The sequence below is a fragment of the Netta rufina genome (assembly GCF_964035555.1).
Source record: "Netta rufina genome assembly, chromosome: 2".
In the NCBI taxonomy this organism is placed as follows: Eukaryota; Metazoa; Chordata; class Aves; order Anseriformes; family Anatidae; genus Netta; species Netta rufina.
The window spans coordinates 120,900,981-120,927,863 of record NC_140124.1 but is presented as its reverse complement, the minus strand read 5'-3'; the positions used below and the strand labels follow the sequence as shown (position 1 = coordinate 120,927,863).

Sequence of the window (26,883 nt, the reverse complement as noted above, 5' to 3'; positions counted from 1 at the left end):
CCTGACATCTATTCATTTCAGCAGTGCGTGTCTGTGATTCATTCACACAAAACTCACTTCCTGAGCTTTCATTTCTCATCTACTTTCATTGTTCGTGAAATGCTCCTTTCAGGGCGAGTTCACCCCTTTTCATGCGTCCTCCTCGTGACTGAGTTCTGGCCTTGCAGTACTCCTCCATTTGAGCTCTTGGGCAAAATCACAGCGGATGCAAGGGCGAGGTTTGCAGCTCTCCAGCTTTCCAAAAGCACAGGTAAAATTAATCATAAGACAGGGGTCCACCCACAGCTGGCTACTCAAATAGCTAATTTTTCATGTACTCCACTGAAAATCTAACCTTTTCTCCTCACCATTGAGACGGTTGTGTATGTGTGTGTCAAGGTGACAACACTGTGAAAACAGAACTTCTCCAATGGTACATTATCTCAAATATCAAAGGTCACAAAAGGGTACAAATCAGTAGCTCTCCAGAAGAGACACTGGTTTTTATGAAAAGTGGGTCAGTTTTAGTTTCATGTAGGTTGTTTGACACAGTGGTTTCTGGCATCACAAGCTCCGGTCTACAGGATACCACAGAGCCTTTGTATCCCTTGCTGTCACTACAGCATTGTGTTTTTCTACCCATTAACCAAGGATAAATGACCTAGATATTGTGCCTATTAAAGCCTCATTTTTCTTTTGCCCTTTTGTTCTTTAGTGTACCATATTATCACATGCTGAACACATTTTAAAGTATTCTCAGTCTCTCATGCCCCTTTGAAGGAGTAAAGTAGGGTTTTTAGTGTGCCTCTCTGTAGAGTTACTTAGAGTGGAAAATATGAAGGTAATTCAAGGTTTCTCTTCCTGCCTAGTCCCGTGAAGACAATCAGTTCGGCATTTACAGCCACTAATCTATTAAAGAAGAGAGCAGAAAATGCTTTAGAAAGCCACAATGCAAATACAAAAAGCGAACACCAGTTGTGATGTCCCTAAACACTGCATTCTATAATTACATCTCTGCATATCATGGGTCACTTTTATTAAAAGCATCATTACTACAGTTGGCAGCAATTTACATCTTATCTTACATGATAGCAGTTTCCAAAGAAAAAAAAAATAAAAAGACATCACAACAAAGAAAAACAATACATTTACAAAGTCATGTCTGTAAACTTCAAGGCTAGTTTAGAGTTGAGGTAATGCTGTTTAGCTTTGTGGCTAAAGTAACAAAGTCCTTTAATTTAAAAAAGGTACCTGATTTTTTTCTTTTTGTTTATACCAGTGCATTACAAGATCACGAGACGATTAAACTGTAGCTTTATCCTGTAAGAACCTTCTCCGCGGGTAAATTTCCAAAAGGTACTCTTCACATTCAACAGCTGCCTTATTATTGCTGCGTCTCAAGACAGAGACATTCACACTATCATGAAGATTGTCAGAGAGAGAGTGTGTGTGTGGGTGTGTGCGCGCATGTGAGTGGGTGAACTCCCATACAGTCAAAATGAAGCGCAAGTACGATATGTATGGTAAATTTCATCTTGACCTTCACAGCAAAAAAAAATAAAAATAAAAAAATTAAATATATAACTTCATCCTTCCTTTAAGCAGCACTTCCTTCTATTAGTGCCACTCGGTTACAAATTGCTGCTTTTCATAATACCAATGGTACCAAAAGAAAAAAAAAAGCAGAGCATTATGTCAATTTCCTTAAAAAGACATGATCACCTCTCAAATTTCATCTCTCCTAGGGATAATAAATAATGCACTGCACAATACTTAATGACCAAGATACCTTTTGACACATCTGTATAACATGACTTGAACTTTTTTTTTTTGCTACACTATGTTACAGAACAGCTTATAAAAACTAAGTATGGACATTAACTGTGAGTGTAAACAGTAGGACTACCACTTGTCAAAAGTTTAAAACACTTTAACTGTAACTGGTACTGGTTATTCATCATTTTCATTGTTTTCTATTTCTTCCCCCCCATCAAGTGAGTCTAATTCTTCACCCTGTGCTATTTCATCTTCTAAAACGGAGGAATCTGCAGTTTTATCAAGGCTCTCCTCTGCATCACTGCCTTCTAGGTTTTCTTCATCTTTAAAGGCAGTTCCTTCAGTTTTGTCAGTAGCCTTCTCTTCGTTGGAGCCCACTGCATTCTGAAGTCCTGCTAGTGCTGGGAAACCAGGCAGAGTCAATCCTCCCAGTCCTGGAGGTAGAAACATAGATGGATAGAACAGGCCAGGAGCCATGGTAGACAGCAGGAAGGGATTGAAGGCCAGAGGGTTTGCGGGCAATCCAGTGTTGGTGGTGGTGGTAGTGGTGGCAGTGGCGGTAGTCGCCGCAGTAGCAGCACTGACAGATCCATTTGCAGAGTCAGTAGCAGAAACAGTGTCTGTGCTTTTCTCAGAGTCTTTGTTCTCCTCTTCATTCTCATTTTTCTTCTCTTCAGCTTTTGAAGCGCCATCCTCAGTCTCTCCTTGACCGGAAGCAGTAGTGGCATTTCCAGTAGTAGCCGTTATCGGGTTATTCAACAATCCGCTTAGTCCAAACATATTGGGCAACCCTGCCATCCCTGGCAGCATCAGAGGCAACATGGCAGCCGGATTTTTAGCATCCCCCCCAGCAGCCGCAGCTGTTGCTAGCCCTGGCGGGAAGCCCATGAGGCCTGCGAGCTGGAGAGACTGCAGGTTCTGTAGATTCTGGAGGCTGGTGAGGTCCATTCCAGCAAACAGACTGTTCATTAGTAGTGGGTTGATTCCCGAAGTTGATGCTACAGCAGCAGCTGCTGCAGCTGCTTTGGCAATTTCACTTTTTGGCCTTCTTCCTCTTCTGCTTGCTCCTTCCTCCCTCACAACAGGTCCAGTGAGAAGACGGTCAAACATGGACTCTGGAACAAAACCCTGAAAAGGGGTTGCAGAAAAAAAGAGTTTTATTCTCATCTTTTATACATTTCAGCAATTAATTGGAGATAAAAATCCTTCCTACTTCTTCCATTATCTTATTTGGATATTCCAAAAGTGATTTGTTTTTCAATCTTGGCAAAGCAGGGGCTGACTAGCTACTTCTAAACTGAATGACACTAGAACACGTAAGAGAAGCTGAAGAAAGCAAAGTCACACCTTTTGCTTATTTAAACACAGAACAAAACATGCTGAAACTCTGTAACTTCATTAAAAAGATTGATATACTACAGTTACAAGTCCATGGCTTGTACTTTCCAAGGAACTCCAGTATGCCGAGTGGTATTTTATTAAAATAAGTATTTGAAGAATTGTGCCCTCTATTTTCAGACACCAGTTTTCAAGTAAAAGGCAGGCAGAAAAGCCAGTCCTCGGGTACTGCTAGCTACCAAACCAAGATGAAGAATTCATTGCTGCTTGCTTTATATTTTTGTATACATAAAATATAAAAAAACAACAAAACAAATTCTGAAGGTTGCTTTACCGTACCTGATTTTTCCAGTGTACTGCAATCTAACTCCAGAGCAACCTTCTATCATCATTTTCTCCTAGCTGGGTAACTCCCCTCCTAATGCTACCATTTCCTCAGCTCAGAACTAGCTATGAGATAAAGACTTAATCATCATCAGTACTTGCACGGAAAAATGTACACGGCCTTCAACTTTTCCATGCTGTAATCTACAGTGAGGCATGGAATTAAAGTTTCACTTACAGACTGTTTAACAATGTCAGTCCAATCTGGAGCAACAGCAAATTCAGGATTTTCTTCCAACCATCTTGGCAAGTCCTTCATTGGAGGGGCCATAGCTCCACCCATCTAATGCAAAAGATAAGGTAATACTTAAAAACACAAACAAACATTTTCCACCTATGCACTTTCATCGAGGTAGGATGACAATGAAGACTTTCAATTCAGATTGTGGAAAACTAAATGGAAACTAGCTAAAGATACTAGGATTGAGAAGACGGTGCTAAAAAAAATACAGTCAAATGCTGCAGTTTAGGCAGTACTAGTAATGAAATTCTTATCTGATATGAGGAAATAAATTATACAGTTTCAAAAAGTAGGAGTTATTTTCTCAACTTAAATGATATGAACATATCAGAAGAGCAAAGGGAGGATTAAAGGGAGTGGTAGATTCCAGTAAGAATAAATACCCGTGCCAAACTATTAAACTTTTCTTAAAAAGAAAGCTTGGAATAGAAAGCCTGCTTTCCGCATGCAAAGACAGTATTAAACAACTCTGCTGAACTAACTTAATTTTTACCTTCTTCCCATTTCGCTTATTTACAACAGGTACCCTTTCTTCTCCTGTCAAGGTGTTTATATCCAGTTTATTAGGGTTTCGACATCTGTGTCGTTTTTGTTTCGGCTTCTGAAATGGGGAAAACAGCACATCTGCACTCTTCTGGAAATAAGAGAAATGTATTGCTTTTTAGTTTCTCATTTTCTTGACAAAAATCATCCATTAATAAACCTTCTTCTAACAAACATTTTAAGAAGCACCCAATTATTCTATCCTCAGAAAAATCTTATTAGCAGATGAAGAAATTCTGCACAACTTGACACAAATACTGTTTTAACGTATTGTTAAATATAAATATTAAAAAAAAAAGAAAATTAGCCCTGGTATTCTGGTGCCTCTTGGGTGTTTAGATATTATAGTAAGTGTAGCTTAAAGAGAAAACCTCCACTGAAATCCAGCCAGCTACAAAATCCAATGACTGCATCCCGTATGAAGAAATTTGTTTCAGTATCTGTAAAACTTACTTAACAGAAGCACACTTCTAGAATCGCATACTTACTGGTACATAACTTGGCATATCTACAGTGTAAGTGGGATGCAGTTTAAGCCATTCAACTAAATCCTTGTTTTTGGGAGCATCCTCTCCCACCAGCCTGGTCCCATCCTCTAGATTGATTACAGGGATGCGAGTGTCTGGGTCTAGCTGACCAGGAGATGGAATGTTCCTTGCTGGTAGGGACTCCATATCTTCTTCAAAAGCTTTGGTCACTTCTGCATCCTCCTGAAAACATTAACACCAGTATTAAGTCTCACGTTAAGGCAACAGTTACCTGGGAGAAATAATTTCAGGGTCTAAAGTTAAAGGCTGAAGGAGATTCTGAATAGGCAAGAGTTAATTGGGTTTAAATGTTCATACTCTGTGAAGCAATACTGCCACATTAGGGAATTTTGTAAATTTATCAGCCTTGTACATTAAAGACCATAGTTAAAGACAGAGTAGTTTTCATGCATTCCCAGTTAATGGACCCCAAACCTTCCCCTTCTACAGGGTAAAGAAAGATGAATTTAATCTTCAAAATGTGTGCTATAATATGATACACTTTGCAATAAAAATTTTTAAAAATATGAAAATTGTGTTTGTCTTTTTGAAGGTAGAAGCTACTAAAATCTCAGGCACAAACTGCTACAATAAAAACTTGATGCAAACAACATTTTATCAGGTTCAAAAAGAAATAATAGCTCTAAACACAAAGCAAAAACTGGTTGGGTAAGAACTGTACATTACTATTAGCAAGAGTATAACAACACTTTAAACTCACATTCAGACAGTACTAGACACAGAAGAACAAATAGGAGACAAAAAGGTTGCTGTCTTACTACAGTCAATGATGTCCGTTTGTTGCTCATAAATAACAGATCAAGCCCTTCTACATTTTTCCTCCTTCCTCTCCTCCTCTTCATGGGCGGTTCTCCATCTATTAAAGAGCCATTTAGTAGATGCCTTGTGGGTGTGCGTGAAAGACCTGCTTGCAGCAGCTCCATTTGAGTTTTAAAGGCATCAGACACGGGTGTGGAGACATTAGGCAAGATAAACTTTGAAGTAACAGATGAAAAATTTGAGGTAGAACTTGTCGCCTCTCGTGAGGCCTTTGATAAATCTACAACCTTTTCTTGTCCATTTTCTGAGACCACCTGAGACTCACGTAACTGGGCAACCATTTCCATAAGATTTCTCCTCTTAGCAGCTCTCTCAGCCTCAATTTCAATCTTTCTTCGTCTCCTCCTCCTCTGACGTGGAACCGATAAATTCAGTGCATCTTCCTAATGAAATGTAAGGATTTCCAAACATTAACAAAGCTTTGTTTAGTATACTGGTTTAAAAATAGAAGTCCAAACAGATAACTCAGAAAACAAAGCCTTCATTGTATTCAAAGTAATACTATTTATTTTTCCTATTTTAAATTAAATAGGATAAGAAATAGAAATGCTATTTTTTCCTATTATGCAAAAGTAGTACCTAAATGCATACAAGATAAAATATAAGAATGAGAAAGATGCAGCCTTGCCTTTGATAACTGAGGAGAAGCAGTGATATCTTCACTGCCGCTGATGCTGGCTTGACCAACCATGGAGAGCTCTGCAAAGCTCCTTTTTTGTAGAGGGCTGTCCACAGCTGTTGGAGTATACCCAGGTATGAGCCCCTGGAAATCAAACATCTGGCGCCTATTTACTGGCCACTTCCCTTTCAGCACTGCTTCACAGATGTTGTCTAATCGGTTGATCATTACTCGGTCCTGCATAAAGGAAAAGTACATAATGAACCTTTAGTGCAAAAGTGGCCTGTTAAGCGAGTGTACCTACACAGTCCAGCTTGCAAAGCTTAAGAAGTACACTGAAAACCAACTATTCTTGCAGGTCAGTATTAACTGATCACCTTCTCAGAAGCTAATGCACAGTGAATTTTGGAAAATTTAGTATCACTAGCATTTAAAAGAAGCATTTATATTAAGGCGAAAGAGGAAGACAGACCAAATTTTCTTGACAACATACCAATTGGCAGATTTAACAGAAACTCGACATTATTTTACACTGCTAAACTTCAGTTGTTAGCAAAATCAACAGTTAGGAAGGGAAAAATCAAAACATCTGTAAGCGGTATCTTAAAGCTGCAGTTGTTGAGATCCAAGAGGCTGGATCTGCAATTCTGTCCTAGGAAGTGGATCCTCATTAGCGTCACTATTAATAAAGTTCAACATTATGAAACGGGCACCAACCTAGGGACATCTAATGAATGTCAATTTTCATTCCACGCCCATTATCACTTCAAATTTCACTGAAGCGTGTACACTAAAAATCTCTAATTATGTTTATTAGTCTACTTATGCTGAATCTATATAGATTAGGGATTTTTTGTTTTATTTTTACACTGTGCCTGAAATAAGATGTTAGTTCACGTTTCCAAAATACATACTGAAAGCAGTGAAGATGAATATCATTTTTATTTCTGTTTCGGCATTCAAGCAGATTCTATGCTAACCTGCCTGAAGTAGAAGAAACTTCAGAACTACGAGAAATACTGCTGCTTAGGGAACATGAGCATCAGTTAGCTTCCTGAACAGCAAAACAGTGCAAAAGACACTAGCAAATCTCAGCAGCTGCAACAGACTGCTTGCTTTCTCTAGGAATAAGCCTATTAAGAGCAAGGTCCCCCCCCTCCATACCCCTCCCTCCCAAACCAGATGGCCCTGTTATGGTGATTAGTAAGCTTAAGACTATTACTACTTTATTTCTCTCTCTACCCTTTCTGCAAAGTAGAGTACTAAATTATGTATGCATTTATTAAGAGGTTAAAGTTTCATATTAAAAAAAAAAAAAAAAGTATTAGATACATTTCTGCATTGTTACCAAAACAAGATATAGCTTTATCCTGTGTAAAACTGCTGCTTATATTTGCAGGGCACCTTAATACAATTACATCTGTCAACATTACATAATGGCTTAGATCATGTAGGTCACCAGTACCCTTCTCTACAGTCTCCCCACCCCAAAATGAAAAGGTGATCTTACAAAATCTCTGCTCTCAACACTGCAGACTGCTCTGCAGATGAAATCCATAATTCAAAATCATAAATTTGCTTCTGTCAATGGAGGTGTGAGAGGTATGATCCTGCGGTCATACAGCTCTGAAGCCTCTGTGGAACTCATGTCTGTCAGCAGTTTGTTGTTTTACTAAATGATACCATTTACCATAAAGCAATTCCATTCATTTCTTCTGCTGATTTGTACAGAATTGAAGAATAAAATGCCACTTCACAAATCATTCACAGAGAATAGTCCCACGTCCACTAGAAGTGCAGAATTGTATAAAGCACTCTGTTACTTTGCAGAACACGTTTCCCATATTTTAACTGTCTTGAAAAAGATGCATCCCGTTCTATCCCCAACCAACCTTAGGCCAGAAAGAAAAGGCAAACGTTCTCTCATGAAGAAGCTGAACCACAGAAGGATCCCCATCTTCCATGTAGAATCCATCGCGTGTTTCATCCCTTGCGGTACTCATAGAGGCATTGCTTTCTTCATCAAAATTCTTACCCTGAGAAACTGCTCCTGCTGAATAACAATCATGACCAGGCATTAACTACTAAACTTCCCAACCACCCCATGTCAACCTAACTAAATAGGTTAAGACAACCATGCTTGACACTACATTTCTAACTCAGGCTTTTGTTCAGTCATTATTATGACAGAGCCATAGCCTTCTGCACTTGGCACAGAGACCGTGCTTATTGGATCAATAAGCTATCTTGGAAATCTTCCCTTGTGGGAGAAAACCCCACTGATGCTGGATAGCTTTTTTGAAAGCTTATCAGGCCACCCAATACATGGAAAGGAAGAACTGCTAACCTGTACCCCAACCCAAGCTGCAAAATGACTCCTTGCATGCTACTTATCAGCTCGCCTAAATTAGAACAGCTGTGGGGCTCATGGTAAGCACACAAAGTTGATCTGATCAGTGAGTTACCTTCAGGTTGGGAGGATTCTTCTGATTTGTCATCATCATCCAGTTTCTCCTCTTCATCTTCTTCTGAGCCTTTTTCCGAAATAGATTTTGGGTCTACATCTGTACTTGTTTCTATGTCTTTCAATTCACATTTAACAGAGCCAGGCTCAGCCTCAGCATCACAGTCCTGTTTAGTGTCCTTATCTGCAACTTCTGTCTCTTCTTTGATATCAGACTTTTCTTTGGCTGCTGGATTTTCAGACCCTTCAACTTTAGACTCTGTTTGTTCTGTAGTCTTTTCTTCTTGTACTGGTGTGGATGGGACAATAGGTGGTGTTTGACTGCAGCCAGCACCCAGAGGGTTTAGAGAAGAGACAGTATTTGCATTACCCGTCCCTCTGTTCTGAGCAAAGTTTTTGTGGGCCTCAAGAAAAGAGAGCTCCGGATCATTAAGAATGTGATAATCTGTCCTACTGACTCCATGTTTAGCAGCACCAATCAGTAAGTCTTTGTCATGTTTACCACACTCCCACCACTCTGGCAGGTCCAAGCTTGGTTGGCAAAGTTTTAGCCTCTCTCCCAACTGCGGGTGATGAAGAACCTGTTCACGGATTTTCCGTAACAGTTCAATGCGATATAAAGTTCTGGAAGCACGTTCTTCTGTGATCGGCTCAATCAGAGTAGAAAGATCAGGAGGTTCTGCAATGACAGCAACTTGTATAGTTTAACATCAATCACACATATGCCCATTTCTAAATCACTGCATCTAGGAATCAAGTTCCAACAGTCCTACTGTCCCCTTAACAGTCACATTGATTTCTACAGTCAGTAAAACTTACCATCATCTGGCTTGACTGGCATCCGGCACACTCGTCTACACATATTCACAAAGCCATTAAAATACTTTTCCAAACTTTCATCGGACTTTTTATCAAGCCTGGCAAACGCTCTGAACTGATTCCAGTCAAATTGATGTTTTATAGGATCAAAAATAATTCCAAAAGTAGATACCACACGATAAAAATCAGCTTCTTCTCTTCTTGTCCATCTAGTCAAAGAAGAAACAAGAAAAGTGAGGCTGCTGGGTAAAGGACAGCCCAAACAGTTTGAATGCCCCCGAGACCCTCTAGTTTATTCTTTCAAAACAGAAGTACTGGTAACACGCAAGCTTAAAGAAGATTAAAAAAAACAAAATCACTGAAAAACTCACTTTTGTCGTTTTTCAGTTATTATAGCTTCCCTTTCTGCTTCTAGTGCCCTCACTTCTTCCCGAGGCCGACGTCTCCTGCGGTCAGTCTTCATTAGTGCCTCTTGCCTCATTTGTTGCCTTTTATAGCTGCGCTGATAGGCAGTAATGAGGCGACGCAGACGGGTAGTCAGGGTTGAAGTGTTGGGCCAGTAGAGTTGGCCTAACTCTGCATTGCTTTCACTGTGCTTGTCTAGAGAATAGAGAAGTATTTGTGCACTGCAAAACCACCACTAAACATTTCAATGTTTCTATGGCTAAGACTGGATTCCTGTTTAATCAGATAAGAACATATGCCTCATTAATATTGGTGCAGAACAAATTAGAAACAGGATAACTACATTGGTAGGAAATAAAAAATAGAATAAAACCATCCAACTCCAAGAACTCCGAAATGCTTTTGAAGCATTTAGAGATAACTATCAAGTGTTATTATTCAATGTTATGAATGCAAACATATTATGAATACTTTAAGTATTTAAATTAATGCAGTAGCTTTAAATATGCTACTAAGAAATATCACTCTACCTCTGTGAAAACACCTATGCTTATGATTTCCCACTTTATTATTTTCACTTAGACTTGGCAATTTTCCTCCATACTGAGGAACATATCTACAATAACTTCAAGATTATCTCAGCAAAAACATCAACGGCAGCATTATGAAATATCCGGTCTTTATCATCACAATTCCTCCTATGTAATTAGAAACCCAGAAAACCGTAATGTGGGATTATTCAAACATAGTAAATAATTGTTTTTGAAAGATGTGAAGCATGAAAAGATTTGGCACTAAAAAGTTTACTGTGATGTTTTCCCAAAACACAACCTATTTCCTCACGTGGTATTACAAGCAGTCCACCTTTTCCTAAATGGTCTATTTGTGCCTTTTTAAAATGTCTTTGATATAATCTTACTTGGGTGGATTTCTATGGACTCTTCTTTGTCTTCTGGAGGTGAGTTTGCAAATTCCTTTAAGAGAAGACAGAAGTTATTTTAGTTTAGAGTTTTGACCATATGTTATCATGTGAGAAGAAAAATATGTTATCTTTCAAACACAGCAGAAAAGCATGTTTGTAAGGTATGTTTATCTGGTAGCTTACAAACTTAAGAATTACACATTGAGATAAACATGGAGTATCAGTTATGACTATATATACTAGTAACTACATAAATGTAGAGTTCTTACATCAATTTCATCCTTGAAAGGAGTTCTGGTTGGCTTATATTCTGGGTCTTCATCCTCTCTGTCAAATTCACCTCTATAAAATATTTAAAACAGATATTTTAAATGTGTTGTTTTTGAGAAGAGGCTATTTTTCTGGGGAAAAAAAAGGCAAAAAAAGCTACAAAAGCCATCGGTATGGTGTACCAAGTTACACATTTATATTTCGTGCTCAACTGTGTAAACAATTTTACATACTTTTTACATTATATGATCCCTTCAGGTCCTCAGACGAGATGTAAGCAGAATATGACATATGAATCCATGCCAACATATACAATGCTGATAAAGTTTATTAATTTTTTCATGTCGTCCTTACCCATCACCGCCATCTGCTAACATGTCTGTCCCTCTCTGTTCAGCTGCTATGGCCTTTGCATCAGGCATGCCAACCCGTTCCAGAAAGCACAGTGCAGAATCAGCTCTCATGGAATTGTACTTCTCATAACCTGCATGTAGAGTGGGAAACAATTTTTTTTTTTAAAGCTATGATCAACTGTAAATACAACGGCTTAGGTAGCGAAGTATAATATTCTGGATTCATTTATTTATTTTTAAATAAAACTAAGGAGCTGTCACCGTGATTTTAAAGGATCTGTTTATTAAAAGAAGAAAGATACTGGGGAAAAAAACATTTCATTTGTGTATTGAAATTTTTCATATTGGCAAATTTCATCAGTTAAGAAACATTTTGACATCAATAATATTAGCAAATAGTATAAATCGAAAGTATAAACTTTCTTCCGTGTCATCTCTCTATACGGCAAAGTGAAAATCTTTCACAAGAAAAACTTGTTTAAGGTTCCTATATGACTTTTGCAGTGGTTCTCCACATTCAGCAACTCCCTACTGCTAACATGCAGATGTGAATGGAAACACACGCACACCCCCCACCCCCCCCAACACACACACATTTATAGCTGCAGCACTGCTGGAACCCTCAATGCAGGCTGCAAAAACGCTGTATACATAGGTTATACGTAAGGCCAACGAACCTGTCTTATTAGGTTTAGGATGATGCATGTCAGTAAGATGACACTGTTCCCTCTATGGTTTTCAAACTGCTGTTTGCTTTTTTACTGCCCAAGTTGACTAGATGGAAAATGGCAGATCCCAACAGTGCACTGCAGGAAAATGATTTTTAGACTAGACTTGCCTCAGCTGAGCCCACAAAACAGAGCTGCTGTACATAGGCAGAACAGCACAATTCAATTAGGATTTGTACTACAACACACTGCTCCTAACTGCTGTAGAGCCTCAAGCCAAACTGTAATCATGAAAGGTTTTATAAGCCATCATTCTCCCCTTTAGTCAGGCTGGGCTGCTGAGAATACCTCTGCGACCTCCAGAGAATTGGGATTATAATCAGGAATCGCTCACTGTATATATCATGCCAGCTCTGCATCCCCAGCCTTTCAAAGTTAACAAGGCTGCATCCCACTCAAGGGAGCCGGGAGTTCTCAACACTGACATTTGTGAAATATTGCTTGGAACAAAGCCCAGGAGGCACTTGTACAGATTAATAGCAGAGGTTAAGCCCACCGTCCACTTTGACACTGGTTGGCAGAGTTAGCAAGTGAAGCAGTGCTGGAAGCAAAGTTTATGGAGATCTATCTTACTATTTGGCTATTATTTAAACAAATATGGTTTTGTTTTATTTACAGCCAAGAAAGTAATGTTTTCTTCTCAAATGTTCTGCAAACATTTAAAAACAGCATCTGATATTTACAGCTCATATTAGGTTTTTAATGCAGGCAAGAAAAAAAAAAGGGAGATACAAGCCAACAGTTCTTTGGAACAATACTTGTTAATATTATGACTGAACAGTCCTACACACAGAAAGCTTTACAACTGAGTTTTGTTCAGAGTGAGACATCACTTACCGTGTTTGAATACTCCAATTAAAAGGGATTTATCCGCCTCCTTATCCCACCAGTCTGCAGGAACTTCAGCATGGAATGGCTCAGGTATCCACACATCTACTTCACTGCAAAGACAGCATTATACACATTCTCAAAAACGCTACTAAGACAAAGATGTTAAAAAAGTAGTTCATGCTGTTTTTTAAACATGCGTTTTGATGCAGGGGGGAAAAAAAGAAAAAAACCAACACACAATCTGAAACATGTAGAAAAATAATTAGGATGGTTAAAACAACAACAAAACAACATTAGGCTATTTTGGGAGTAGAATGCCAATGGTTTTCCATCCGTGACTCATTTAAGGTCTTAGTATTTATATATATTTTTTTAATTTTTAAAATTGAGATAGAATAATCCTTCAACATTAGCAAAACTGAAAATCTGCTTTTGTCATTTCCCACACTATTCCCTCCCCGAAGAAAATTACCCCCTTCGCTTGATAAAACAATAAGGCTGCTTGAGAACAGACATTTAACAGGAAGTAGAACAACCTTTAAATGCTGCAATTATTATAGTACATGTGCTTTAATATAAGCCAGAAGCAGAAAGCAAAAAAATCAACCTGCACTTGCACTAACCTTGAGTCAGCACCCTCTAAGATCTTGTCTGCTTGGTCCCCTATAACTTCTTGTCGTAGATAGTACAGCATGCGGACACGCAGCAGGACCCTGGAGAGGAAGGCAGAGGGGGGAAAAAGTTCTTAACTTCAGGACTGTTTGCCAACAGTGGCTTTTGGCAGCTGCTGCTGTTCATCCATCATCCTGCCAAGGCTGATTAGCCATGCTGTATGGTAGGCTTGAAGCGTGACAGATGGTGGCACATAATCACCTCTGTGTGGTGCTTTCTGCTGGCTTCCAACAGGCCTGCCTGGCAACCGCTTACACTGCACAGAGAGGGACCGAGCGCAGCCCAGCCCCGGCGCATTTCATTTAGTTCTACCTAGTGCAGCTTGTGAAGTTTAGACACGTACTCTACCACTGCCTCTGAAGTATTGAAGCAAGTTTGTAAACAACTGAGCAGATGGCTTTCAGTAACTGTTCTGCTTCATTATCTCATAAAATTTCCTCAGCTGCTGCCTTAATACCATTTTTGGAAGCACATCAGAAGTTGTAGGAATAAACGAGATATAAAATCTGGTTTTACTACCTTACAATAAACCCTCAATATGGAATGTCAGGTTTTTCAGATTATACAACTTTTTGCTTCCGAGAATGGGAGGAAAAAATAATCCCCCATTTCCCTTAGGAGATATTAGCTATTTTTACTCTTTATAGTTCAAACTGCTATTTAATTTTACTTGTGCACAACCTAAGTGCTATAAGGAAGTGAAAAACCTTCCTTGCCCATCTTTGTTTTCCCCATCTCTGCTACACCACGTTTCTGAAACCGCTGTTAGGTGGTGTGGCCACAGCTTAAGCTGGCAGAAGAGAGAATGGCAGACTCTGGATTCTCAAGGAGACTAGAAAAGAGGTCATCTTTGCAGAAAAAAAAAATCTACCTCAAAATCATCATATTCTCCCATGTTTACCCAATTCAGGGCACCCCCTGCTGCCTAGTTCATGAAGTAGAATCAGTACCAGCTAAAATGGAGATTATTCAGCCTGCCCTCTCCCTGTATCCAAATCCATCACAGCAACTGTTGAATTGCTGCTGCTCCTGGAACAGCGAGGGTGACCGGGGAGGCAGTAACCTGATCGCCCAGTTGCATGAAAAATTTAGACCACCAGTTTTGAGAGCTCCTCGTTAGAGATCTGATGCAATAGGAGCAATACCCAGTTTTGCACGTGTTATTCAAGCAGTCCTTGGAAGAGCAGGGATTTGGATCAAGGTCATGTCTACAATTCGAAACATGTCAGACATGCTTCTTTTTGTATGCGTGATAACTGGGACCAGTAAGGTGTCCCCGCTCCCTGTGTGGCTATGTAAATAAGCTGCTGAGGGTCTCTATCATCTTTGTATTAAGCAATAACAGCTGTTACAGCAAGCCGAAGAAGAGGAGGAGAGAAAAACAAAAAACAAACCCAAAAAGCAGAGGGTCTTTGCACCTTTTAGGAGTCCTCTACATTAGAACAGCATAAATATTACACATGAGAAAAGGACACCAGCTCTTACAAAGCCAACTGGTGCTACTATCTTTTGAAGGAAATTACTTATTAATTGGCTTCCACCTCTGCTTTATTTTACCTGGGCTAAACATATTGTTTCTACAATTCACTTACTCCTGGTGGATCAGGGAAGTGAAGGAAAAAGATAGCACCTGAAAACACTCTTGCACAGTGAATTAACAGCCTTCCTGATCCTGGTAATTTTTCTACTGTATTATAACATAAGCAGTATTTTAAAAATGAGTTGAAGTCTGATCTGCAAACTGATATAACAACTAATGAGGACATGTTACAGAAATAAAATTAATTACTTTAACAGCAAGTGAAATGTAATAACAGATCTGACTAACAGTTTAGAAAAAAAAAGTCAAAAGGGAGTTTATTTGGATGTAGACTCGCTAGTATAATTCCATAAGTATCTGTTTTTGTCAGCTGAGAATTAAGCTTGGTTAGCATCTGGAAATGAGCTAATAAACCCCTTAAATGACTTTCCTCCTTCACATCACACCCCCTATTGACAGGCCACAGGTACTTTTCAAATCAATAATTCTTTCCAATAAACAGTATTAATAATACACAATGAATATTAAAAACACAAAGTAACGATGGCTTTTCAGTAGCAATGCATTATATTTGCATGGTGCATATCCAATTAAGAGCCTAAATTAAAAACAAAAAGATCTGGGGCAAGGGTTACATTTATCTATAATGGAGAATATAAAGCAAAACTGAGATGGAGAAGCAGAACACTGTTGAAAGAAGCTGACAAAAATAACTAAGATATTACAAAATAAAAGCAAAAACAAAAAGTAAGAGATGCTCTTAAGAGACATTTGTTCAACAATTAAGCAAACACTCAAATCAAAACAGAATGATCTTTATTCCCATAAGCTTTAGTAAGATATTTAGAATTGCAAAAATCTAATCAGGGCAATGATTCAAAATAACAAAGAGATGAGATATACCCATGGATAGGTGAATTACTTCATGAAACTCAGGAATCTAAGAACTGGATATTTAACATCTAAGGAAGACAACTAAGGAAGAGGATGTTAACCTGGTAGACCCCGCAACAAGTTGGGATAAACAAATAGAATATCTTGAGTTGGAAGGGATCCACAAGGATCGTGGAGTCCAACTCCTGGCTTCCCACAGTTCCCCCTAAAAATCAGACCAGGTGTCAGAGAGCATTGTTCTAACACTTCTTGAAGTCTGGCAGACTGAGTGCCATGACCACTGCCCTGGGGAGCCTGTCCCAGTGCCCGAGCACCCTCTGGGTGCAGAACCTTTCCCAAACCCCCAGCCTGACCCTCCCCTGTCCCAGCTCCATGCCGTTCCCTCGGGTCCTGTTGCTGTCGCCAGAGAGCAGAGCTCAGTGCCTGCCCCTCTCATGAGGGAGCTGCAGGCCGCCATGAGGCCTCCCCTCGGCCTGCTCTGCTCTGGGCTGAACAAACCAAGGGGCCTCAGATGCTCTTCATTTGGCTTGCCCTCTAGACCCTTCACTATCTTTACACATTCTCTAACAATTATGTCCCGATTATATCGTGGCACCCAAAACAGCACACAGTACCTGAGGTTAGGTCACACCAGTGCAGAGCAGATTGGGATGGCCATTTATGAAGAGAAACAGACTTAAATAATGTTCTGTCCTTTGTATGCTAATAAGAATAACCACATTTTTGATTCCATTCTCATTTCTTAAGTAGAAAACAACTCTTCATAACTGAGTTTTAAGCCCAGATAAGTCATAAAGAACTTCCAGAAGTATCCAGATATCTGATAGGTTGATTAACCCCAAATTAAAAGTAATAATGTTCTTTACATCCTATTAAATAGCCCCAAAGCTCTATTCAAAACACACCCAAAGAAGCTATAATGCTTTTTACTATATGCTTTGAGAAGTATAAGTGAAATATTTATTAATACTTACTTATTACAATGATGTTTGAGATGTTTCCTATAGCTGTCTTCTTGAAATAATACATCTGGATTACAGGTTGTGAGCCAATCAGCATCTTGAAGCATTGGTTGTGAACTCTGGGCTTTTACTTTCTTGCCTTTCCTCCCTCTGGGCACTGGTGCAGATAGACCTACACAAATGCCCAATATTTTTTTATACAGTCTCAATAGAAAAGCTCTCACCCCAAACTGCATTACAAACACATTTACAGCTAAGGATTGCTGGTATATTAATTCCCTTGTGGGCAACGCAAAAACCAAAAACTGAACAGCAATGTAATTTAGCTAGAAAATTGTAAATAACAAAATCAACCAAAACTTTCATGCAAATTTAGGTGTGAAGATTTCAAAAATGCAGAGAGCTAGCCAGAAAATGGTGTTATATAAATATTTCTTTAAAAAACTCTCATGCATCTGAATGGCCATAAGGAAACAAGCTTTATGATTTATGGCCATTTGAAAGAGATTAACTCCACTAGAAGATATCTTTAAAATTAGGCTAGAATATTTGTTCAGAACCAGCTTAAGACAAAGAGCACTGCATCCAACGAGGTGTCTGAGGGAGAGTTCCCCTTTAAGTACCGACTCAGTCAAAGCCCACCTTACTCATAAAATCTGACAAGATCCTACTACATGTCAGAACAGCTATAGTTTGAACTAAATACATAGCATGACTGAAGCAATTCTTTCCTATTTACTAGCATCATTATTTGATTGTGGTAGACATACCGGAATGATTAACCAAAGCTCGAGTTTGCCCATCTGCAGTTGGAGTGATCAGATCCCAGATGAAACTTTTGATATTTTCATCCCCTTTATAATGATTAAGACAATATACAAGGATAGTCCGGCAGATGGTTTCCACATCTTGTTCTGTTAGCTGACGTTTATAGCGCCCATGTGAGAGGATGTCAGTCCACCGACCCCAGCTACAAGAAAAATATGTTCAATACAACAGCCAGGGCACTGGTATTTTAATTTGTGACTTTCAATTTAATTCTTGGTGCCAAGCAAGTTGGGACCTCCTGTATTAGCTCTAATGCATTTTGCCTTTGCAGGTTACATCAGGGAATCCAAATTCCAGCACCAAAGAGTTAAGAATGTTTATTTTACAGAACAGGCAATAAGTTCACTGCTCGTAAAGCTGCAATTGAACTATACTCAAAATAATAAAGTACATATGTTTAACTCTAATAGTCCCAGTAAGCTCTGAACAGGAAACTCAACCAATTCCTACAATCATGGGATTTGGGGAATCAGTTTTATTTTGATCCTGAAATTCATTATTAGCAACTGTTGTACACAACTTCCTAGAAATAAAGCCACTTTTTCTGAAGCCCATTGTGCTAGCAGTCAAATACAGCTACTTGCTTGCAAAGAGATGAAATTCAGATTGATAAATCCAATGGGGAAAAACACAAAGCCTCATCTTGCTCAATTCAAGTCATACCAAAATACCAGAATCTATACCAAAAAGCTCTGGACTGACTTGATTTCACAACCACATATTTCTTTACAAATATACTTTGTTAATCTCCACAATGCTTAGAAAAGTGAGATTAACCTTGATAATTCAGGCATTCTTTACACTGTGAGAAACCAGAACAAAACCACATATTTTACCAATGAGTTCATATCCATCTGTAAGACACTCAGATACTTTAAGCTAAATAAGACATGTTTAAGCAACTTATATATATAGCAATTTAAAATCTCACTGGCAAACATATAGTGTAATGAGGTAAAGGTTACCCAGAAGGTATGTGAACATAAAAAAGAGAAAGAAGAGTTATTTACCAAGTATCATTTCCATATTTTCAGTTTTTAGTCACAACCAGAACATTTAATCTGTATATCCTTACCCATAAACCAACAAGTTCTTCTCTACCCTGAAACATTCACTTCTTGCATATCCCTGTGATTTGTCCTGAGGCCTACGGGGCTTTGTGCTAGGCTTTTCTTCAGAATCACTTTCCAGGTCTGAAAACTCCATCAGTTCGTCCTCTTTGACTGCACTGTAGAGTCTAGTTTGCTTTCTTACTCTTGGTGTATCAATGACTAGGTTATTCTAAAATGAAAGTGGAAATGTAAAAATTTAGGAGGAGAAAAATCTTCAATTTAATGGAACTGGGTACTGTCATAAAGCTCTTACCCTTCCATTTAAAGCATCAATATCCAGCTCAGCCTTCTTTGCCCACTTCTGCCAAAAATTAGGGTCATCCAAAGAAATGTCTGTCCTGTTCCCAGATGCAACAAAACTAGCCTAGTAAACGTGAAAACACATGCATTGGTTTCTTAACTACATGCTACAAAGAATGTCTATTTTCACTGGTAAATATAATATTAAGGACTTACAAAATGACTTTTTCAAGAAAAAAAAAGTTAAGCACATAAACCATCATAAGTGAAAATACAGATGTTCCAACTATTTTGTGGGGCAAGAAGTCCCACAAAAGTACATTGAAAAATTAAATTGCCATATAATGAAATTTAATACTACTTCATCTATCCTGGTCACACTTTATTATTTTTCCTCTGAATATCAGTGCACACCTTTGCAAACGTTGAGCCTTTTCCTTCAGATTCAATAGTAATTGTGTGCGTTCGCCTTAAGAGAATCTGATCGATATCCTCTTCACAAAACTTAGACCCTTCATCTTCCTCGTCCATCAGAGCACCATATGCCCCCTTTCGAAGAAGGTCTTCTATTTCTTTCTTAGAAAGCTGTTGCACCTGTAACATATAAGAGAGGTGGGCTTTTTTGACACCAGTCAATGTTTATATCCGACAGCATAATCAGATTGATTGTCTTTTTATTTAGCATTTTAGGAAATGAACTTTTAAGATAACGGGGTGTTGGTCAATTAAAAATTCATGCTGAAGTCACCTTTGAAAGTAGAATGCAAACAACAACATTCTCAGGGTGAAGTTATATGAGTGGTTCAAACAATTTAATAATTCATTGTCACTGAATCCCTTTACTTTAGCTCTGATGACTGCTAAGCTCCTCCTGAGAGCACGTTTGACTTACCAGACTTACCAACCTGACAAAAAGCTAAAGCAAAGAAGTCCAAAGCAAAAAGGTTAAAGCAAATAAAAAAAAGGAGGAGGGAGAGGCACTGGGGGGGGGAATGACAAGGTATGGGAAGGTACTGGAAGAAGTCCAAAAGGTGCTGGGATCAACCCCATGTAAAGGGAGAAATGATGAGATTGAATGAGGATTGAGGGAATATGACTCTACCTGCCTACTTTGGGCAATTAATGATACATTAGATAGTCTGAGACAGTTCATGTAGCCTTGCCCTTAATTAACCCCGCTTTAACATACATGCCATACTCTATCTGAAAACTATTGTTCTCCAGCTAAAGCATAAGGAAGGAGTTACCCATTCCAAGCATTTGTTGATCATGCACCTTATATTAATTCTTACCCCATTTGTAGCATTTTCTCTTCCACTCATAGATTGTAGCACAGCCTTATCGAGGCCAAGCTTCAAGCTAGCTTTGTCAAACATTTCCCTTTCGTAAGAATTCCTTGTTATCAACCTGTAAATTTTCACTGATTTGCTCTGTCCAATTCTGTGACATCGTGCTTGAGCCTGATGAAATAAGACAGATACTCAGTTACAGGTGACAAAAGATAAGGAAAAAAAATCAATACAGAAATCTTACTTTAGAAGTTATTGCTCTCAATATAAACAATAATCCTTATGTTTTTAAGACATGGACAACACATACTTTGGAATTTTATTTGCCTACAAGACACAGCAAACAGGAAAAAAAAAGTTTTCAATTGAATCACCTCTTGTAATATTACCTGTAGGTCATTTTGGGGATTCCAGTCTGAATCAAAAATGATGCAGGTATCAGCAGCAGTAAGATTAATGCCCAAACCTCCTGCCCTTGTACACAGCAGGAAAACAAACCTATCAGAATCAGGTCTTGAAAACCTGTCAATAGCTGCCTGACGCAAGTTGCCTCTTACTCGGCCATCAATTCGTTCATATGGGTACCTGAAATAAAGATGTGTTATAAAGAGAATTTTACTGAAAATGTTCTTAACTTCTGTCATTGTTTCTTTTAAGAATATATTGGTGTTTTTCTTTGTTTTTTTAAAGGAAAACGTTACTATAGCATCAAAATAGCTAAACAAACTGAGTGACTGTTCTTGTATCCACCACCTTCATCAGTGGAAGACGTACTATCTTGTCTCTGGTTTCATGCCTTTCAGTAAAGAGCAGGCTTTCACTCCAAGGAATAAAATAAACATTCAAGATTAAATGAAAAAACTCCAGCGAAACTGAAATATTTCACTGAGTAGAAAACTAAGAGGACTCATCAAAGCTCTTGTAAGGTCACTTTATACTCACTGAAAAGAAAAACTTCAGTACTTGCACCTTACAGGTATGCTTTTCTCCTTTAGTCAAGATTCCTACAGAAAATACTGTAACACGTTTGAATTTCATCCCATTACAATATGGATCTCTCACAGGTTAAATACTGTGGCCACTGAGGAAAGCACAGTTTATTTAGAATTGTATTATATTGTTGCTCTCACCGTCTTTGAATGAGGTAGTCTTCCAGTATGTCCAAGCAGCGCACCATCTGGGAAAAGATAAGCACCCTGTGGCCACCAGCCTTCAGTTTTGGCAGCAGCTTGTCAATCAGTACTAGCTTGCCAGCAGCCTGGATCATTGCCTGGAGCTGAAAATCTGGAGAGTCGGCATTGTGTGTTTCTTTAAACTCTTCCAAAATTTTCTCTTCAGCACCTGCAAAGATTGGACAGCAATACATGAACACTGCAAAGGGTTTTATTAATAAACAATGAGCTTGCCTTCAATACCCTATAGAGACCGCAGGAATGTTTTAAGCATTATGTGAATAAACATTTATAAAAAATATTAATCTTAAATTTAAAGCAAACATATACACAAATACAGCATAAATAAAAAGTAACTTTGAGCATTCATTCAATTTCTTTTTTTTAAAAGGAGTATAATCTTTTCTACACATATTCATACAACTATTTAATGCAAACAATTTAACGAGAAATTAAGAAAAAAATAAATAAACCATATTCCAATTGACTAAGTGGATTTTCTGTCCTTTTCTAAATGCAACATGTAAGAAAAATATCTTGTTTTTAGAGGAAAATACAAGGAATATAAATCACATTGATACCTGTGCATTTAAAACCAAAACCAGGCTTAAACAATCATGATATAGACCTGCTCCTTCCATTATTATTAATTACAAAATCAAAATACAAACAATGAAAAAAATCACTGGAAAAAATAAGCTGTGTGAAATAATATTTTATCCTCTATTCAGCTTTCTTTTCTCAATGAATGTGTTTTTTCCTCAGTTTGGTGAAGCTACCCAATGGATATGTTCTTTCCAGAACTAGTCAAAAGTTCTTTCTTGCCATTCCCTCTATGAACCAAAAGCATAGCAACAAATATTTCCGTATACTGCTCATTACCCAATGACTACAAACCAAGTTCAAGTTTTATTCTTATTCTCCAACCTTTCTGATGCTTTTGTTCCATTTTCATGTCCCTTCTACAAATAATTTACTATTCAAAGCATTATCAGTTGACTATTCTTGCCTAAGTAAAAGTCTAGGAATCTTCATCCTAAGCTTATTTCATACCCACAGAAACCTTCTGGGGGCTGTCTTTTTCAGTACCTCTGAATTTCTTAAAAAAAAAAAAAAAAAAAAAAAAAAAAAAAAAAAAAAGAGTTCATAACATCCAATTTCAACATCGTTTTGGAGGAACACAAGGAAGGGTGGGAGGGCTGAGGCAGGGGAGAAAAAACTTATTGCCAGGCTTCCAAAGAGCATCTTTCTCAAACCCCAGCTGTAACTAGATGGAAGTAAACACACATGCAAACACACCCTTCACTGTGTGATCACTGGTTCAGTGCCTACTGTTACATGGTGTCTCAACTAGATACCACCCTATGCAGGCTGGCAGCTTCACATTACACAAAATACTTGCACTGCTAGCTTTCACAACATTTAACAGGTTCAAGATGTGACCACATTTAAATATAGTTTTACAATGCTGAATCTTTCTTAAAAATTTTCTTTCTTTTCTTGCCCTACTCCAATTATTACTGATCCCAACAGTTTGCCTCTACGAGAAAGAAAGCCATGTGAAAATAGAGTTAGAAACTCCTTCAAGCTCCCTTCAATCATATTACTTCCTCTTTTGTAAACTAGGAGAGTTTGGGGTAGCAGGTAGTAAATCTTAGATTCTGTACTAAGTTTATGCAATTTCAGAACTTAACAGGCTGTCTGGTAGCTCATATATAGTAGCTGTAATGATCTTTCTTCATTACATGACTTACTTCTGAATCAGCTGTGATACACACATGTAAGCTTCAGTAAACCAGCACCAGTAAACCAGCTACCAGTAAACCAGCACACAAACTCACTGCCTTCAGAAGCAAAGTGGTTAGGCCAACTATACAACAACAAACCTACAAACAGGTCTAATGAATGAAGGATTTTCAGCATCAGCATTTGGTCTCAGCAAGACACACTTCAGTAACAGCCCATGACCTCCGAAAAACTGCTAGTCCAGTAATCCTATTCTACCTAAGCCCTGTAAAGGTCTGTGCTGACCATTTCACTTCTACTTCAATTGCAAGTAAGCGATGAACACTGAGTACCTGTTACCCAAGATATTTGATGTAGTACTTGGGTGCCTGTAACAGTTCTATTCTACCTGTTTTTTATTAGTGGCTGAAAGAAAGCAATCTGAATGTGTGCCTGGTCCATCAGGAAATCCCCTACTTCCACTCCTAATTAAGAGAGACTTGGAGGGCTCAAGAGAGCAAAAGGAACAGAAAAAGAAACCTTTCCAGTGTTTTCCACTCTGCTTTGTAGCATGTGCAAGCAGAGGCACTCCCTGCTGCTGCATCTTGGAGCCAGAGAAAGAAGTATGATGGATGAATACTTGAGGGTGGTTGCTAGGGAGAAAGCAAGGAGTCCAGCCCTGAGGAAACCAACAGACAATGCTAGTCCAGCTTGGTTGGAGATCACACAACATGCAGCTGCTCTCTCTAGAAGTCTACTCAAGGTCAGTTTCAGCAGAGAGCCACTCTCCCCTCACTACCACAAGAGCAGATCTGCCATCAAGAAACAAACAAAAACCACCACGTTCAACTCCTACCTTGCTATTTATCATATATAATCTCCTATGGCTCTTAACTGAAGATTATCTAGACGAGTTGCTTGCAACTTTTATGCAAAACAAAAAAAAATAGTGTTCTGCCTGGGCTCTATATTCAAATACCCATGCCTTGCTGCTAGCTTACAAACCTGTAAATGTAGAAGAAAATGAGAAGGGTTCAGAGACCTCTTTATAAAAGTGGTTAAGTCTCAAGATCTTGCTACTCTAACAGCCCTTAAGGTTGCACGGTGTTGTCCTGGTGCTACTGCAAGAACTCTTGACAGAACTAGAACAAACTTGCATCATCACTGCAAATACAAAGATGTTAATCACTGATCAACAAGGTAAAACCTCAGGCTCAGACAACTACAGGATGTTCCGAGTACTTTCTCTCCTAGAACTACAAAGAACTCGGTTGCTTGGTTCCATCTTCCACACTGATAATAGTCAGCATTCATTTATTTTACCCCTCCCATCGAATCTGATGGCTTGACCCACCTGCCGTTTTGCTGCATGCCAAGCAAGCCCAAATGTTCAGAAGTCACTAAAATGTTGAAAAGAAAAAAGCTCTCAAGAGACATCCCCATCTCTCTTTATTAGGGTTAAGGGAAAGTCATCCAAAAATACTTGAAACTTTCCACACAGCTACCTGGATTGCAGCAGTGTCTAACAGACATTAAATGATACAAGACTTGTGAGGAAAAGAAATCATTGTAACTAGTGTTTGCAGCATTGCTTATGAACTCTATTTGACAAAACTAGATAGGAGCAAAACATGCACTTTACTCCTTGTAACAACTAAGAAATGAGGAAAAGTAATCAATAGGTTTAAACAAGCAGAAAAACAAGGAACGTATAAAGCATCAAGTTCAGAAGCTCGTAACCTGAACATCCTGAACTACTTTCTGGTAAACCTATTTATGTAATGGATCAACAATGGATTCAAACAAAGAACCAACAAACAACAGAAAGCCCTACTGGAACCACAAAGCTCCTTTACTGTATGCTCATCGGAGTTTAGAAACTGAGCAGCCAACTAGCACGGTTGGGTTCAAGTACTTTGGAGTAACTCTGTATCATGTCTTTGCAATAATTACTTGCGCATGAAATATAACGAGATGTCATTTGGTGGATCAGAACAAAAAATGTCAAGAAAGAAAACAAACACTGCAATTTTGAGGTCATACAACAGAATGCAGAAATCACTGAATCTGAAAAGCTGAAATATAGCTCTGGAAAAAAACAATCTTTCACAACATGTTCTGTGAAGCTTATAGGCAGCATTAAACCAGCAATATCATAAGTCATATACAGTGACGTAAAGGAGTTGGGAAACAAGGAACTGGAGGCTTGCATTATATCCTCAAAGGGAAGATCTGATTTCACGAATGCATACAGGTTAGCATACTTCAGACTGATGCAGTTAGCTGGTTCAACATCTATTTGCTGTAGGTAATCCTGATCTAAATGCAACAATATCACAATGAAACAGGATTTGTCATTAAAATCTAATATGACATTCACACAAATCATTTAACTGGTCCAAAAAAAGAGGAAAATGAACTGACTACACATGTCTGAAAAAGCATGTCTCAATCACTTCCTACCCCACAACTTTTATTCAGAAACAGTTACTATCTCTGTGGCAAGAAAAGAAGTAGCAGCTTACTGGAACTGTGAAGAAAAAAAAATTGTCATCTTTACACCAGCATCCAACAACCTGCATGATATTGAAATCTTCTTTGTCAGAAATAACAGAAAGAAAATCTTGGTAACACAAACTTGATAATATTAACACTGACTCTGTCAGGACCAAGCAAGTCTTGAAAAAGCAGTGCAGGTGTTTTCAAAAGGAACACTGTCCTGACTAGCAGATATCAAAACAGAAGAGAACCTAAAAATTTATGCCACTATTCCACTTTATAAATAAATAAATAAAGTCATCTACACTACTTTCACCATAGGTATTTCAGGAAAAATATGAATAAATGACTATCTGTCTGGAGACATCAGAACAGAATTTTTAACATGCTGAGCTTTCTTACAAATGCTTTCTGAATGAGAAGAAAAATATAAGGCCTACCATTAATAAGGTACGGATGATTGCAGCATTTTCTTAGTTCCATCATAGTGTTTAAAAGATTAGGTACGTTTGCCTGACCTCCACCCTTAGAAAGAAATGTGAAATTCTTTTCAAGAATAGCACGATAATATTTCTTCTGAATATTTGTCAGCTCAACTTCAATAATAGTTTCCTCTTTGGGGGCCAGGTTCTTTTCTACATCCTCCTTGAGACGTCTCAGCATCATCGGCTTCAAAATAGCTTGCAGTTTTTGCACCTAGAAAACATACGTTATATAAATAACAATTAAAGCTGTAGGGCTGCACATTTATTTTTCTATTTTGTAAGGATTTCTTAATTCTAAAATTTCTACCTCAGATCACAGGTAGACAGCATTTGTAAAAAGTCTTTCCTCAAAGACCTAGAGACTGAAATTTCCTTACCAACAACGTGATGTAAACTTCTGAAGTCATTTTTAGCACGCACCACCTC

General features: G+C 38.4%; 1 protein-coding gene across 3 annotated transcripts in view; it reads right to left on the bottom strand.

Moving 5' to 3' along the window:
* Window positions 1-994: 994 nt before the first annotated feature.
* The window catches only part of CHD7 (chromodomain helicase DNA binding protein 7), a 128,543-nt gene continuing 102,654 nt past the window's right edge, over window positions 995-26,883 (bottom strand). For 2 of the 3 annotated variants that reach the window (XM_084281950.1, XM_084281949.1), the window contains 24 exons: window positions 26,413-26,668; window positions 21,707-21,917; window positions 20,966-21,161; window positions 20,580-20,747; window positions 19,702-19,881; window positions 19,301-19,411; window positions 19,011-19,216; window positions 17,878-18,077; window positions 17,120-17,279; window positions 13,663-13,752; window positions 13,046-13,149; window positions 11,482-11,611; window positions 11,127-11,199; window positions 10,855-10,909; window positions 9,902-10,130; window positions 9,531-9,739; window positions 8,713-9,390; window positions 8,140-8,300; window positions 6,257-6,484; window positions 5,568-6,011; window positions 4,750-4,971; window positions 4,212-4,352; window positions 3,656-3,760; window positions 995-2,883 (listed from right to left, as the gene is read on the bottom strand). In XM_084281950.1, the coding sequence (XP_084138076.1) occupies window positions 1,930-2,883; window positions 3,656-3,760; window positions 4,212-4,352; window positions 4,750-4,971; window positions 5,568-6,011; window positions 6,257-6,484; window positions 8,140-8,300; window positions 8,713-9,390; window positions 9,531-9,739; window positions 9,902-10,130; window positions 10,855-10,909; window positions 11,127-11,199; window positions 11,482-11,611; window positions 13,046-13,149; window positions 13,663-13,752; window positions 17,120-17,279; window positions 17,878-18,077; window positions 19,011-19,216; window positions 19,301-19,411; window positions 19,702-19,881; window positions 20,580-20,747; window positions 20,966-21,161; window positions 21,707-21,917; window positions 26,413-26,668 (5,511 nt within the window). In that variant the 3' untranslated portion in view covers window positions 995-1,929. The remainder of the gene's footprint in view (window positions 2,884-3,655; window positions 3,761-4,211; window positions 4,353-4,749; window positions 4,972-5,567; window positions 6,012-6,256; window positions 6,485-8,139; window positions 8,301-8,712; window positions 9,391-9,530; window positions 9,740-9,901; window positions 10,131-10,854; window positions 10,910-11,126; window positions 11,200-11,481; window positions 11,612-13,045; window positions 13,150-13,662; window positions 13,753-17,119; window positions 17,280-17,877; window positions 18,078-19,010; window positions 19,217-19,300; window positions 19,412-19,701; window positions 19,882-20,579; window positions 20,748-20,965; window positions 21,162-21,706; window positions 21,918-26,412; window positions 26,669-26,883) is intronic. The other variant, XM_084281951.1, reaches the window with a different exon arrangement.